Source organism: Ipomoea triloba, chromosome 8 (genome assembly GCF_003576645.1).
Source record: "Ipomoea triloba cultivar NCNSP0323 chromosome 8, ASM357664v1".
Classification (NCBI taxonomy): domain Eukaryota; kingdom Viridiplantae; phylum Streptophyta; class Magnoliopsida; order Solanales; family Convolvulaceae; genus Ipomoea; species Ipomoea triloba.
In genome coordinates this window covers 18,311,159-18,327,943 of record NC_044923.1, presented here as the reverse complement: position 1 = coordinate 18,327,943, position 16,785 = coordinate 18,311,159, and the positions used below count along the sequence as shown (strand labels likewise).

The 16,785-nt window shown below is 34.6% G+C and overlaps 2 protein-coding genes across 3 annotated transcripts in view; both read right to left on the bottom strand.

Annotated features, from left to right (window-relative positions):
• The window catches only part of LOC116028108 (SNF1-related protein kinase regulatory subunit gamma-1-like), a 5,496-nt gene extending 2,343 nt beyond the window's left edge, over positions 1–3,153 (bottom strand). The window contains exons 1-5 of one of the 2 annotated variants that reach the window (XM_031269906.1): positions 3,109–3,153; positions 2,042–2,239; positions 1,451–1,893; positions 565–831; positions 280–461 (exon numbers count right to left, since the gene is read on the bottom strand). In XM_031269906.1, the coding sequence (XP_031125766.1) occupies positions 280–461; positions 565–831; positions 1,451–1,893; positions 2,042–2,210 (1,061 nt within the window). In that variant the 5' untranslated portion in view covers positions 2,211–2,239; positions 3,109–3,153. The remainder of the gene's footprint in view (positions 1–279; positions 462–564; positions 832–1,450; positions 1,894–2,041; positions 2,240–3,108) is intronic. The other variant, XM_031269905.1, reaches the window with a different exon arrangement.
• Positions 3,154–8,195: 5,042 nt separating this feature from the next.
• On the bottom strand, positions 8,196–15,195 carry LOC116027072 (serine carboxypeptidase-like 45). The gene is made up of 11 exons (XM_031268499.1): positions 15,129–15,195; positions 12,891–13,094; positions 12,031–12,135; positions 11,828–11,926; positions 11,647–11,739; positions 10,691–10,770; positions 10,309–10,563; positions 9,035–9,171; positions 8,816–8,911; positions 8,563–8,680; positions 8,196–8,375 (listed from the first exon to the last, which is right to left on the bottom strand). The coding sequence occupies exons 1-11, from the start codon at positions 15,193–15,195 to the stop codon at positions 8,196–8,198; spliced, it is 1,434 nt and encodes a 477-aa protein (XP_031124359.1).
• Between the last annotated feature and the right edge of the window lie 1,590 nt (positions 15,196–16,785).

The following is a 16,785-nucleotide window of genomic DNA, read 5'->3' as shown; positions in this document are numbered from 1 at the left end:
GGGGGGGGGGGGGGGGGGGGGGGGATAAATTTGGCTGATTCTGGGAGCGAGGGAGGGAGATTGTTGGGCAGAGGCCGGTAAATGGCCAAGTCCAACACCCTGGCTCTCAAAAATGTGTGGCCGTATAAGGAAATAAAGTTGCGCCTTTGTTACAAGCTATAGCTTTTGGCGTAGTGGTAAGCATTTTATCTAACAATAACCAACCAAAGAAATTCGTGGGGGAGTTTGCAATCTTGTATGCAGTAAGGTAAAACAGGATGGTACTCAATTTGGTGTTACCTGAAATTGGCAAAAAGTTCTGGCTTGAGTAACAAAAATCTTATGTCTCTTATGCTTACGTTGCCAACGATCTTTTTCTTTATCACGCTGCTGCCTTCAACAACAGGGAGACCTCCAATTTGGTTTTCTTTCATTTTCTTGAACGCTTCCAAAATCAATTCACTGCTTTGCACACTAATAACCTAATCGATAACAACAACACGGAGATATGAAAGCAATATAATAAACTCTATATCATTCAGAAGAACATACAGTTGCATGTGCAATTAAAAAAATGCTTCTGACCTCGTTGGGCTCCATGAATGGTAGGCCAAGTTCAGATATTGTATTTCCCGCAATGCTGTCAAACCAATCTCTCCCTTTACATCCCTTCAGACCTTGTATGATAGCGGACTGAGTTATGTAGTTCTTTAGACACGGTTGTCCTGCTTCAACTACCGGCACATTTCGCAGTCTATATTTTGATAACAGAAGTAAGACAGTCAACATAGAACTGTCTACTCCAACCGGAACAAATGGCGCCCAGCGGTAGGATCTTACGATGGATCTAACCTGTAAAGATAGTGTTAGGATAAAAAACTTACCACTTACGCCAAAAGCTATAGCTAGTAGCAAGTGCGCAACTTTATTTCCTTATAGACTGCCATCACATTTTCGAGATGCTGGGTGCTGGACTTGGCCGTTTACCAGCCTCCACCCAACACCATCCACCTGGTGCTAGACTTGGCCTTTACTGGCTTCCACCAATCAAATAGTGACATAAATTTTAATTTGTACAATACCATGTAGGCCGGATAAATTTTCTCTTTCCTAAGTCGCATGAACATAACATATTAAAATCAAGGGAAAAGGTACAAATAAGTCATCGAACTATTTGGGAATTAGCAATTAAGCCATCGAATTCAAATAAGCTTCAAATAAGCCACTGAACTCAGGAAAACAAAGCAATTAAGCCAATAAACCGGAAAAAAAATACAATTAACATTTTTAACAGGTCATTTGCCTATTCCGACCACCGGCGACAACTTTTCCGGTGACCGGCGAAAAATTCCGGCGACCTGTTGGCTTATTTGGAGCTTATTTGAGTTTGATGGCTTAATTGCTAATTCCCAAATAGTTCGATGACTTATTTGTACCTTTTCCCTAAAATCAATGAACTAACGGGAGTTACCTTGGTTGACCTAAAGGGCTCCTCTTGGAGGAGAACCTTGTAGAAGTCCTGACCCAAGTTACCTGCCGCAGTGGCAGCATCTTTTCCTATTCCTTTTTCGGCTGCCACCCCACCAGCGACAGCCGCTCCAACTGCTGCAACCGTTAAGCCAGCCATGGCTGCGGGGCCCGTCGCTCCCAACGCTAGTGCTCCGAGGACACCAGCAGCCCCCGCACCTACTCCAGCGGCCGCTGCTGAAGTTGCTGAGAGCGCAGCTGCTGCAACATCTGCACTCTCTAGCACCCAAAGAACAATAGCCGAGTAATCTATTATTCCCAAGTACATTTCTCTCCAATCCCCGCTATTTTTACCATCAGGGTTCCTTACAGGAGCTGACATAATGTGCGACTCCGATAGGATTTTGACCGCATCACCAACTGATATGTCTGCTTCTATTTCAATGACTACACAACATATATAAATGCATTTAAAACATGATCGAGTTTGAACAGATCCTATATAATACATACAGTTCCTCCTAAAATTAAATACCGAGTAGTAAATATTTAAGTGACAACATAATAATAATAATAATAATAATAATAATAATACCTTGTCCTCCAGGGACTTCTGGAAATGACAAAGCAGGAATTTTATCAAATGCATTTGTCAGAGACTCTTGCAATGACTGTGGCAGTTTTTTTCTGCTTTGGACGATCTCAAAATAAGCATCATAGCCTGTAAGTTTTGTGTTCTTCTCTTCTAGTTGTTCCAGTGACATCTTATTAATATACCTACTGGACCAAAACTCTATAAACCCCAATTATTCCGATTCTGAACAAAAACATATATTCTAGTGCTGTAAAAAACATCATATCATTTGTGTTATTCATTAACAACTTTTACATATTAGGCAAACATTAAAACTTTTGAATTCAACATATAACCCATTTTAACTTATCTAACTCATTAATCCATAATCATAATTTTTGCCAAGAATATCAATATGCACTATTTCTTTTTGTCAGGCTACGAGGTGTGTGCTAAGCATGCCCTAACTGTAAGAGACACCTTTAAGCCCGTAACATATACAAACTATTCTCCGTCCACACCGAACCAGCCCAATTAAGGGGCAAAGTGTTGACCGGATTGGTTTTTCTATACGAAAGGGGGTTTAAACTCCCGACCTCTCTTAAAGGATGAGAGTGCACGACTATTCACGTCAACCAAACTGAATTTATCAATATGTACTATTAACATACATGAAATTTTAGTATACAATTAATAACAACAAATAAAAATCTGAAATAATAAAAAAAAAATCTTGGAATCTAAAAGAAACCTACCTGTATCTCTAAATAAGAAATCTCATCTCAGATGTAATTTCAGTGTTCCTCAACCCAAAAAATAAATATTAATTTATATATATTACATTATATTCATGTTGTAGGTGTAGTTGAAGATCTTTTCATTAAAACACATAATTTCAGAATTTGTTTCTGTTCTTGATTGCCTCACACAAACGGACATGCATGCATATATATTTTCCAGATCTCAATATGCTAATTTTGATAGTGAATTATATTAACACAATTATACATACAATATGCATACATAGAGATATATAGAGAGAGAAAAGAAATGAAACATAAGTAGTTGTTTGAAGAGGAAAACTTCACCTTGTACGTTTGTCTGAAAAATCTGATGTTGAGAAAGGTGTAATCTGAAATTCTGAATATTGTTTGGGTTGAGAAAAACCAGTTATTGTTTATTGTGTGCATGGTGGGGTGACAGGTGGTGCAATTCTCCCTCCACGTGGCTATTATACGGACTAATATATGTGAGATGCAATTTTTTTAAAAAAGGAATTAAATAGCAATTTGTTAATTAATTTCAACAAATTAAAATATTTTAAAATGTGTATGGAGAGACACAGAGGGAAATCTTAGCCATTGGAATCCGCTAATTCTGCTGGATTGGGTCTTAACCTCCTTTAATTTCCAAGCATTTACAATAATCTTCCTTTTTCTTTTTCTTTTTCTTTAAAAAAAGCAATATATGTGCGACATGGCAAGCTCAATTGAAAAATATGTTCGAGTTTCAGTGAAGGCAACTGTTGACTCTTTATGCTTCAGTAGGTTGAGAAAGTAGCTATGAACAGATACTACATTGTAACAGAGTCAGCATACTCAAAATTAAAAAATTTGAAAAATGTATTAATAAAAATTAAATTAATAGTCTTAAGTACGAGAATTACTTCACCTACATATTCTGTCACACTTTCTGAAGTTATTGCAAGTAACTATTATTTGCTACTCGGTCTTCGCCCGCTTATGATTAACTCATATAATATTAACCCAACCATTATCGTAGTATATTTGCAAATATTCTTGTAATTATCTAGTGGCACAAAACAGCTCTCCTAAATGGGAGGTCATGAGTTCAAGTCCTAATATTGACTCTTTGTGCTTCAACAGATACTACTCCGACACAAGTTATGAGCAGGGCCGGTCCAAAGGTTTTATAGGTCCCTGGGCGAAATTAAAAAAAAAAGGCCCCTATATGAAGAATTTGTTTACTTTTTTTTTTTCATTTACGGATGAATATTTTTTTTTTGAGAAAAAAGAACTTAATTCATTAAATCAGATGAAAGAAAATCAACAAGAAAAAGCGGAGGAGCATCAAACCACTCCCCGCAACCTGACAAAGAAACGGCCTCCCGAGCAACAATGTGGGCAGCACGATTCGCAGACCGCTTAACAAAACAGAAGTCTACACCCTCAATCGTAGATGCAACTTCTCTAACATCGTCAATAAGAAAACCAAAAGTAGAAATAAAAGGATTCGAAGATAAAGCATAATAAACGAGTTGACTATCAGTTTCAACATCTACGTTACCCATCCCGGTTCCTTTCAACCAACTCATCGCTTCACGAACACACATAGCCTCAGCTTCCTGGCACTGTAATTACCACTTATACGCATGGCCTTAGACGCTAAAAACACACCAAGGTGATCTCGAAGAACCCAGCCTAAGCCCATTACATTATGATTAGCATCCAATGCAGCGTCCGTATTCATCTTCAGTCGTCCTGGTAACGGAGCATTCCACTTCATTAAAAGTTTATTCATGCCCTGCGGAATCAATGTGTGAGTATGCACTGCCTTCCAATTATTCAAAAAGGTAAGGCATGAACGAATCACATCATCGCAATCAAAGGTAGCACCATTCCAGATAATGTTGTTATGGCTCCCCCACAGCCCCTAACATACCATTACAAACTTGCATCTCATATCTTCATTCAAAATAGTAAGCATATAAAAGAACCAATCACTCACTGTACCTTGACCAAAGTTCGTCGTAGTAATGCCTAGCTTTGTCCACATAGTCGCAGCATGCACACAATCCATGAACAAATGCCTAACAGACTCCTCGGTCTGCCCACACATATGGCACATTTGTGAGCAATATACTCGTTTTAACAATAAAGCATCTCGAGTTGGTAAATATGATGAGACAAGTTGCCAGCAAAATACCTTCACTTTAGCGGGTACCTTAAGATTCCATATCATATGCCATGGTTTGTTGTCCTGTATTTCTCCCACCAACATTCTGTAAACCAGACTTTACCGTGTAATCGCCTTTTGCTTCCTTGTACCAAACCCAAGCATCACTAGGTTTTCTCATGCAAACTGGAATATTGAGAATAATGTTGGCATCCCGCTCATTGAAAATGTCATGCACACACTCCTCATCCCATCCCGTTCCGTGTGGATTAAATAAGGAAGAGACAGGAGCTTCATAAACAGTCCCATGCAGCGGTGTAGTTACAAATGGGGTTTCATCAGTAGGTAGCCAAGGATCAGTGCCTATTTTTGTAGTCAAGCCATTTCCAATGCATCTTCTACAGCCCCGTCGCATAAGCTCCTAAACCTCAATAAGTCCACTCCAAATAAAAGAAGGATTGCTCCCAACCTCAATAAGTCCACTCCAAATAAAAGAAGGATTGCTCCCGGGGGTCGCGTCAACACTCCAAATAAAAGAAGGATTGCTCCCGGGGGTCGCGTCAAGAAATGAACCATTAGAAGGATTGCTCCCGGGGGTCGCGTCAAGAAATGAACCATTAGGATAATAACGACTTTTATAGACTCTAGCCACGAGAGAATTAGGTCTAGTAATTAAGCGCCACGCTTGTTACCAAGTAAGGCTAGATTCATTTCCCGAAGCCTGAATCCCAACCCTCCCTTTTCTTTTGGAAAGCACAGACCACTCCACGATCTCCAGCGAACTCCTTTTCCATCACCACATGAACCTGTCCACCAATATTTATTGAAGAGGGTTTCAATATCCTTGCACAAAAAGCAGGAAGACCATCATTGCATAACATACATGGCATGGCTTGTAAAACATTCTTTAGAAGCACCTCCCGACCAGCACGAGATAAAAACTTGGAGTTCCAGCTTCTTACTCGGGTTATTATTCTCTCTCTCAAGAATCCCAAAATCATCTTTTATTTCTACCCACAAGAGATGGTAAGCCGAATATTTTTTAGGCAACATTGTATAAAAAAAATTATTATAAAATTGATCTTAACAAAAAAAAAAAAAGAAGAACAAAAGCAGCTGGCATTTATATGAATCAATCAATCAAAAATCTTTAAGTATTTGAGTGGTTGGTGTGGCGTAGGCGCGACCAGCGACCCTTATACTCCTGGGCGGCGTGAGCGGTGGGTGTGCGACAACGTCTCTTTCAGTCTTTGTGAGTTCAGTTCTCGACTTCCAGAAACAATTAACCCTATTTTTTAATATATAATAAGTAGTATTAGATATATAATACTCCGTATATCTTATGGCAATCATTATTGTGTGGACCATGGTCCACCCAGCTTTGTAGACCATATTATTAGATAATGTACATTCAGTATAAAAATATGTACATTCAGTATAAAAATAATGTAAATTGTATTCAGGAGATGTACATTATTTGTGTACTGAATGTACATTATATTGTATAATGTAAATTCAATACATAAATAATGTACATTTAGTATATTAAAAATGTATTTTTTTTTATGGTCCACACAACACTATGTGGACCATTGTCCACACAATAATTTAACATCTTCTGGCCTATGGACCCCTCTATAGAGATGGGCCCTGGGCAGGCGCCCACCCTAAACCCCCCTCAGGGCCGGCCCTGGTTATGAGTTTAATATTCCAAAAATCGCTAATAAATAATTATAAATAGAAAATTCTAATTTCCACAAAGTCGATTTAAAATACAAATATAATGTCTAACCACCAAAATATTTTTAAATATAAACATTCAAATCATTTATGTTTTCATTAACATCTTCATTATAAAAAAAAAAATACAAACTTTAGATTATGCTCATTAAGTTGATAAACTAATTAAAGAATATCATCAATGGCTTCTATATTTGTAAATTCATATTCATCAATATGTTATATTGTTTTCTGACCGACGAAGTGCATTTTCAAAAAAATTTTAATCTAGGTGGTGAAAATAGGTTGAAAATACATTTCCGACCTAGGAAACAGAATTCAAAATTATTGATTAATTAGAAAGTTACTTGAAACTTTTCAAAAAAATTTGATTAATTAAAAAATGACAAAAAAAAAATGTTTCTGGAAAGAGTTTCAGCAAGTTTTGATAATGAAATAAACACTACCCACGTAGAGTTTTCATTCATCATAACTCAATATAGATTATCGAATAAGAGCTATTGGTCTTTCTCGTCACCCCAATAGGTACATGAAAATATGGAATGGTAGTATATCAATGATGTGAACTAGTAATTTGTGATTTTAAAAAGTGTTAAATAAATCTCTTTATCGACCAAATAGTGTAATTGAGCCCACTAATTAAAGAAAAAAAAAAGGATTTCATCAAGAACCCTTAAAAAAAGTGCAATGAAGTGTTAGTTTCATCAATTTAACAGGTTACAACTGATGTTGCATTGACAAAGATTCCATGTATGCTATTTGTCTATTTTTCCAATGTGGTGATAATGTGACAAAAATGAAAAATTAAACTTTTTTTTTACAAAATTATTTTTAAACAAAGTTTAAAAAAAAAAAAACTACAAAAATAAAATGTCAAATGGCAGTCTCAGCTCGGTTAGACAACAAGATACATGGCTACTGTGAAATAGTCTTGGCCACTTAGATTTTTTTTTTTTTTTTTTTTTGATGTAAATCAAGATTTTGGACACAATGATTAATTCTCTGCTTAAATTGTAGGCACCTCTAAAAGTGGACAACTTGCCAGAAGATTTAAGGCGGTTCCATATTCAAAGCCAAGAATCAATTTTTTGAGTTTGGTTAATGTCAAATCAATGATAATTGTCGAATAAATCAAATTAGGATTCAATTGTTTTTTTTTTTATAATTATGGACTCAATTACACTATTTTGTGCTTTAGGATTTATTTGATACTTTTTTCAAATAAAAGTAAGTTTATGAACATATTATAATAACAAAATACTTTTTCAAATTTATTCAACAATACATCAATTTTCTTAATTATTAATGGAATAACACAATTTATTTAAAGTTTAAAAAAAAAAGAAAAGAAAAGAAATTACCAGTGTAATAAATTTTATTACACTGGTAATTTCTTTTCTTTTCTTTTTCTTTTTCTTTTTTTTTTTAAAAAAAGAAAGAAAAAATGAACTTTGATAGCTCATTGTAGTACACAAATTTAACAATATATATGTGTTCCTAAGCATGCATCAGTAGCAAGCTAGTTGAGGCTAGTTGTGGGTGGTGGAGATCCATTGATAAATGATTTGAAAAGTATAAGAGATTGAGAAGGAGATGTAAATGGCACCATATGAGCTCCCCCCTTAACTGTTGCAAACGTCAAATATGTCACATTTTTCCCTTCCCTCAATATACCAAATGCTTCACTCCATCCTCCCACCTACAAAATAGCACAGCCAACCAGCTAATAACCGAGAAGATAAACTCTTGACCTATACTTAAAGTGAAAACCTGAACACGCACGGGTTAAATTATTCCAAAATTAACTTTTGCATAAGAAATTAAAAGGGAATTTGAATTTAATTTGGTTTCAATTCAATTCAGTTTAGCAAATTAAAGTGGTGTACCTGATAGCCATTATACCATGGACCATTCTCCTGCAAAGTGGTGAGCTTCACATCCCTAGCAAGCATATTTGCAATTTTCCTTGTTTGTGTGACCGGAATGTTTGAATCTTGATCTCCACTATTTGAAAATTAAAAAAAAAAAAGAAAAAAAGTGATACTTAAATTAAAAAAAAGTAACTAGAATTGGGATATACTCCTTCAGAAATGGGATATTAGAAATTACTGAGGATAGAATTATCAAAACTTAATCAACCTGTAAAGCAGAATTGGGATATGCTCCTTCTTCAGAAATGCTGACAATGTGGCAATGATGTTAATACCTAAATTGTCCATCTGATACTTAATAGGCCTGCAACCATTTTTTATTTTAATTGGCAAGAATTTGTTAATTATTTTTGAAAATATAAATATTGGACATATGATTTTACATATTGCGCATAAAAAAGACTAGTATATACAAAGTATAATATACCCAAAACAGAGATCCCAGGGGTATGGCAGGCCAGTTGTATTGGCATGTAAAGCTTTCTGAACTTCTGGCTTGTTTAGGTATGCAGTTATCCTGTCAGCAAGGCATGGATCCCCAATGCCTGTTGTTTCACTAGCAACCTAAAACAGTGAAGCGAAGTGTTAGGATCAAGTGCTATAGTTAGTAGCTGGTCTTCACTCAACAATCTCCTTCCTAGCAGCACTGTACATGAACTTGGCCAACTGGCCCGGCCTCTGCGCAACATGTTATTGTTGGAACTTGAACCCGTGACCTAGTGAAGTGTAACTTTAATTTATTTCCTTATACCGAATACATTTTCGAGACATTGAATGCTGGACTTGGTCTGACCTCCGCCCAACAATCCCCAGCCACCGGGCAAGGACGCATAGTCATAAATATTATTGGATATGGGCGAAAAATCAAAATACATCAAAACTTTATAAAACAAATATTTATAACAAAATATGAAAAATAATTAGTTTGATAAAATGATTCAAATAGAAAACACATTATAAATTATACATCTCACTATTAATATAAAAGAATGCTTGCACATATTATATTTTAAAGAATAAAAATATCACTATTAATATTTCTAAAAAGGTCAATATGGTGAAAAATCAAAACACATCAAAACTTTATAAAACAAATATTTATAGCAAAATATGAAAAATAATTAGTTTCATAAAATGATTCAAATAGAAAACACATTATAAATTATACATCTCACTATTAATATAAAAGAATGCTTGCACATATTATATTTAAAGAATAAAAAAAAAAATCTCACTATTAATATTTCTAAAAAGGCCAAAAAAGTGTAAAAATTCAATTAAAATAGTGAGAATCATATCTTTGACCTTTCCTAAATTAAAGTCATTACTTACCGTTCCTCCTAACTCAACTTTTTATTATTTGTATATATATAATTTGTTTACCGTTCCTCCTAACTCAACTTTTTATTATTTGTGTATATATAATTTGTTTATCTCTAATGCCTCTCTCTGTATATATATATATATATATATATATATATATATATATATATATATATATATAGTAGATTTATTATTTACCAGACATCCGCCCAACATAAAAAAACAAGCAAAGAGTTATATATTGACTACATAGTAAGCCCATGTAAATGATCAAGACCTTGCAAACAACGACGCTCCTTCCCCATATGGGATTCGGAACCCAAAGGAGAAAAATGAAAAACATCAATTGTATGTATGCACCATATATGTTTTACTTACGTCGTGTTGTCCAGATACACATGTGGGCAAGAGCATATCCCCGGTATCGAAACCGATGCCCAACTCCTCGTCCATCTTATCCATCATTTTCTTACAATCTTCAGATGTTTTATTTTGTGCGAACTCGAGGATGAATCTTGTATCATTACATAGTTTCTTCTTCATAGTGCGCAATTCTGCAGAAATGGCTCCATGGTACCACAGATAATCAGCTGAATCAACACTGATCACAATGTCTAGAAGTGGGTTCCCAAGCTGATCATTGAAAAGATTAACCCAAAAAATAAATAAAAATGCATATATAAACAAATGAATTCTGAAATAATACTGTAAATAACTTTAAAATATATATATAATTTAGAATTGAATTGAAGGAACTCACTGCAATGCCTTTGAGCTTGATTGGCTTGACATTCCTGCTGTATTCAAGTACTAGTGCAGCAAGTTGAGGTACAAAGTGACCTGATGATACCATTACATGCACACCACACATTCATTTTCAAAGATATATGATGGTTCGTTCTATTATATGGCACTAATTAAAGTTTGGACAAAATTAAGGGCGCGTGTGTATATATATATATATATATATATATATATTCTGTAGTTTGCACGTTCTCACATAAGACATAGTTCAAATTAATGCAAGTCGGACCCTAGATATATGATCATTATGTAAAGTTTTCCTATTCATTATTATAACATTAGAATAAGTTATGAAAATATCGGAATTGCAATTCCATTATTTGGTTGGAGGGAATTGCAATTCGATGGAATTGAAATTCGGGGTTTCCCTATGAACTGCAATTCCACACTTTGTGGAATTGGAATCCTATGATAATTTCTATTTTTGTCCTTATTACTATTACTGTTATTATAATAATACAAGGATATTTTAGTCTTTATTTACTTATTCCCTTTCAGTTCTCACCAATTTTATTCTTGCCTACCAAACAATGTAATATAAAATTTTACTTTATTCTTTCGCACCGAATTACAATTCATTTCCCCATTAATTCTTTCATTCTAATCAAATGCAGTGTAAGTATCTGTTATATAGTGCAACACTAGTAGCTAGACTTCATTTATGTTTAAGAGTTTTGTTAGGGTTTAAGAGACCTAAAAGCATACAAATACATTGATGACATGGGGTTATAAAAGGATCACCGGTCCTTTTACAGCTCACAACGTTCATTCCTCATCACCATCCAGAAAGAATTGAGCAGAAGTGAGGGACAAATTCAAGATACTCACTTTAGTTTATATTGTAATCCTGTTTATCACGTGCTTATGTTTTCACGTGATATAATTTATGCTTACACATTAATTAATGTTTACCTGCATAGATATCCCCGGCTAAGTACAAATCTAGATTTCTATATTTTGGGAACTTCTCGAACCACTTAAGGAGGAACTTGGCATTTTCAAGCGCTGCCAGAGAGCAAAAGGGTAAACAAAACAAAACAGACAAATCTACCAACTTAGAAAAAGTTTGTCGTTCAAGGTAAAAACTTAGTACCTGTCATGGTATCGTTCCAATAATTATTGTAGTCTGAGCTTGTATTAGAGTATGAAAATCCAACTCCAATAGGGGAGTCAACATATAACATGTTCGACACTGATCATTTCATCACATTATGGATAAAGTTATTAGTCAATATATATATATCCAAACATTCAAATAAGAATAAAAAGATTAGATTCTTGAAAAAACAGCATTACCTAAATTCCAAGAAAACTCATTCTTTATGAGGTTCCCATCTTTCCCTGGCCTAAATGGACCATTTTCCATGAACAGACCAAGGCCAATAGAAGAACATCTAGGCCCTGCCAAATATTAACAAAATTGTTAGCATCACCAGCTAGTATTATAATTGTTCGAACCCGTGACTTAGCTCTATGTTACTAGTTAGGATATATAAGTGTTTATCACTACATCAAAAGCTATAACTATAGCTAGTAGCGAAGACACAACTATATTTTGTTATACATTCATACATTTTTTATGAGAGTCATGGTGCTCACAATTGCAAAAATCGGCCTAGGCGCCCTATGCGAGGCGAATTGCTCCCTAGGCAGCCGCGTAGGTGGCCAATCGCCTAAGCGGCCATCTAGTGCTTAACTCCACCGACTCGGTAGAATTTGGCCGAGTTAACTCGCCAACTCGGTAGAGTTAGCTTAGTTAACCTGACCGAGTCGGTCATGTTAATTTTTTATTATATTTTATATATATTTAAATTTATTTATTTATTTAAATAAAAGAAGTAATATATATATAATATAACATAATATAATATAATATATGATATACATCTACACATATGTACTATTTTTTTTTTTTTGTTTTTATAGGTCGCCTCACCTAGGCGCTAGTCTACGGTCCGCCTAGCGCCTAACGCCTACTACAACTATGATAGTGCTGGACTTAGACCCTTTATTAGTCTCTGCCCAACAATTATAGTTACTGGATTTGGTCCTTACTGGCCTCCGCACAACAAAAATACACACCCTTTCATATATGATTTCGGTTCATCAACTTAACTCTTTTGATCTATCTCTCTCATCAAGAAAGATGATATTACCTCCACTAAACCACAATGTAAGAGGGAGTGACAGTGCATCTTTTGACTCTGCTTCCACAAAATAGTAGAGCAGAGCTCTGCCATGGTGATCATCTGTGACAATATAGTCAGAATACTGCTTGAAGGTCACGTTCTGAGGCTGCCCGGGCAGAGAACTTATAAGCTTTGCATTTGTACACAAGAAGGAATAATATGAAACAAGGAAGACCAACAGCCATAAGAAAGCCATTTTTGGAAGAAGAAAAGTGAGCTTCAAAGTGTTTAGATCCATGCTTTTATATATGTTAATTTGTGAGTCTTGAATGCAATGAATATTCTAACGGGATCCTACTTGAATTTTAATCAAATTAATTTATTTTGTTAAGTTTGTTATTTGAAACAGAATAAAGAAAAAAAATCAATGTAGAAAAATAAATATAATCAGGATATGTTTGGAGAACTTCTCCTACGTCTGCGGGGCCACACAAAGATGAAACTCAAGACAGATCACATGTTACATGGTTGAATAGATTTTCATACTACAACTATGGCTTAATTTTTCACACCAACTAATAATCATCACCTTCTGAGTTGGTAGAAATGCAGGAATCAACGTTCCACAAATTCTTCACTTTTCTGGACCAATAAACAAAGCTTCCACTTCTCTGACGAATAGGATATTACTTCAAAAATCAATCAACATAGTAATATGCTAATCAATCAACATAATAATATGCTATTCTTCAGAGAAGTGGAAGCTTTGTTTATTGATCCAGAAAACTGAAAATGTGGCCGGAGCCTTGTTTATTGTCTAGTGGAGTTGGATTTCATGATCTAGTGATCCAACAGATGTAGGGGAAGTTCTCTGAACTACGTAAATATATCCTGGTTCTATCTATTTTTTTTTACATTGATTTATTCTTTATTATGTTTTAAATAACCAACTTAACAGAAATAATTAATTTGATTAAAATCTAAGAATCAGTTAGTATTTTCACTGCATTAAAGACTCACAAATTAACAATCTCTTATTATAATAAAGAGAGGGGATTTGGCCTATAATATTGCCCCATTCTCCCGCCCAAGATTTTGTGTTTTTTTTTTCCTTTTTTTTTTTTTTAAATGGATTGCTTAATGAAGTAATCTGATTTGAATACCTAATGTATTCCATTTTCCAATGCTATTGATTGCTTTTCAACAGAAGTAATTGATTAGTATCATTACCAATGTACATTTTTTTACTTTTACAAATTACAATAAAAGCATGCATGCTAAAAGTTAATAATTACATTTTTTTGAATCTAAATTTTAGTGGGAAGTAGCCTATAAATACTGATGTCCTGGTGAAATTTCACATTCACATTGAAACACAATTGCACATAGAGAGAAAAAGATCAGAAAATAAGAGGTGATAACTCATTCTTACATTTTTTATGTTTATGCAGTGATATATAGATAACTTTTTATTTGATTTTCTCATTTGTTTTGTATAATCTCGAAAGCATGATAGACACTGAAAATTTCACACAGCTCTACCTATTCCTGTAAAGAAACAAAATACTGATGTCTAGATGAATGAAGAGAAAGCTAAGTTAGCGTTGCAAAGTTATCAGTCAACAGCTGCCCGGTCTCAGCCACCCCTTTTTTTTTCTTTTCTCAGTCAACAAAAGTCCGCCGCAGAGACAGTCTCAAATCTCACCCCGGTCTCCTCCACCGACCTCCGCTATCTCTGTTCGCCTCCGCCGTCGCTCTTCGCCTTTGCCGTCGCCGTTCGCCTCCGCCTCCGCCCCCGCCCCTGCCGTCGCCGTTCACCTCCGCCTCTGCCTGTCCGCCATCGCCCTTCTCTGTTGGAGTGTTGGGAGATGACTTTTGGAAGTCAAAAAAAAAAACAAAAATGATAAGAGAGAGATGTGACCTGTCAGGATTGAGAGAATGCTTTTAGTTGCTTTTGTTTTTTACTTCTTTGAGAAATGGTTTCACGTGACAGTCTTGGAAAATGAAGATAGTTTTTTTTTTTCTTCTTTTTTAAGAAAGAATGGAGTTAGCAGCAGAAACATGCACTTTTAACGTCTTCTATATAAGAACTAAGTGGGTATATTTTATATAAATGTCTTCTATATCTAAATAAATGGAATACAATGTTTTGATGATACAGTCTATTATAGCAGTGCACCATAAGTATGTGATGGTGAGGCTATCAATTTATAATGTATATTTGGAAAAAAAATTATCAAATTATGACCATCCCAATGAATTTTGCGCTGAAACAATAAAAATTGGGATGAATATTAAGCGGAAAAAAGCACAATACTAATTTAGTACACATTATTATCATAAAAAAGATTTATGAAAAAAGCTAAAATAATAATTTAGGCCTGAATATAACTAACATAATACATAAATAAAGAAAATGACATCACAATACTTTATCATCATTTGCATACAAATTTAGATTATTAGCCTTTTATTATTAAAAAAAACACCCAAACAATCAATATGAACACTATATAATATTTGTGTGTTATATATTGGTCATTAATGTTTACAATATATATATATATATATATATATATATATATATATATATATATATATATATATATTATATTGGTCATTAATTATTGGAGTAGGCTGCAAGTTACACTATACCCAATGTAGACAACAAAAATTTACTTTCCCCGTAGATCTAGGCATCTAGCATTGTTGCCATGCAATAATCATTGATAGTCAAAATTGCGTATCTTTAGTGGCTGATATATAAAAGTCAGAATGAGAGTTGAGACTACGAGTATCTGAAACTCAGAAAGTGAGATGACAGATGAGACTCCCCGGGAGGTAGAGAATCGGAGACGGAGTCACGGTACAATGGACCGGGAGGTAGAGAATCGGAGACGGAGTCACGGTACAATGGAGAGGCAGAGAGAGAATCGGAGACGGAGTCACGGTACAATGGAGAGGCAGAGATAGATTCACGAAGAGAGTCACGGTACAATGGAGAGGCAGAGATAGATTCACGAAGATATTGAGAGGGCTAGAGGGGTGACTGGGTGCGAGTCGAAGAGCCAGAGAGAGAGAGCGATGGGTGGGTGGTGCGAGTCGAAGAGCCAGAGAGAGAGAGCGATGGGTGGGTGAGAGCAGCGAAGGAGCCAGAGAGAGAGAGCGATGGGTGGGTGAGAGCAGCGAAGGGTGAGAGATAAAGACAGTGAGTATGAGAGTGGTGAGTGATGGAGAAGATAAGAGACGAGTAAAAGAGAATTTTATGTCCGAAACCCTAAAATGAATAGTTCCAAAAAAATTACAGTATTTTTTAAAATTATAATTGTGATAAAAGTATTATATATTTGGAATTATGCTAAATATTATACTTAAACCTATTGTTTCATTCTAAATTATGCATTTAAAAAATTTAAAAATATTGAAAATTTTCAAAAACTCATATTTAAGCCTACAATTTGTTATTTTACATTTTACTAAATATCTTTTTTATATGTACTTAAAAAAATAACTTTTTTATATTGATGTTTAATTAGGTGTTTCGTTGAATACAATTTTTTATGACTAAATGATAGCACTCAATACCAACAATATGACCATGGAAATATAGTAGAGATCTTAACTTATGATTTTACAAAGAAATGTTGGTTGCAACAAAGAAATATGTATCGTTTTGAAAATTGAGGGGCGACATTTACACACCACTAATAATTCAGGGGTGACATTAATAATTGACATATTATTGAGGGGCATAAATTACAATTTTCCATTAAAAAATTGTCTAAAGATTATTATTTTACGTCTCATTTAGATTTGTGAAAATAATTGTGTTGTAATAATGTGTGTTTATTTTAAATAATTTTTAAATAGTATATTAAACAAATATTATACTGTGTTAGAGTCAATAGTACTCAAAAATTAT

Coding starts and splice junctions, on each gene's coding strand:
- LOC116027072 (XM_031268499.1), bottom strand. CDS start 15,195: ATGTGTACTAAATTAGTATTGTGCTTTTTTCCGCTTAATATTCATCCC. Junction 9,172..10,308: donor GTGTATCTGGACAACACGAC/GTAAGTAAAACA, acceptor TCACTGTTTTAG/GTTGCTAGTGAAACAACAGG. Junction 8,681..8,815: donor ATCCCAATTCTGCTTTACAG/GTTGATTAAGTT, acceptor ATTTTCAAATAG/TGGAGATCAAGATTCAAACA.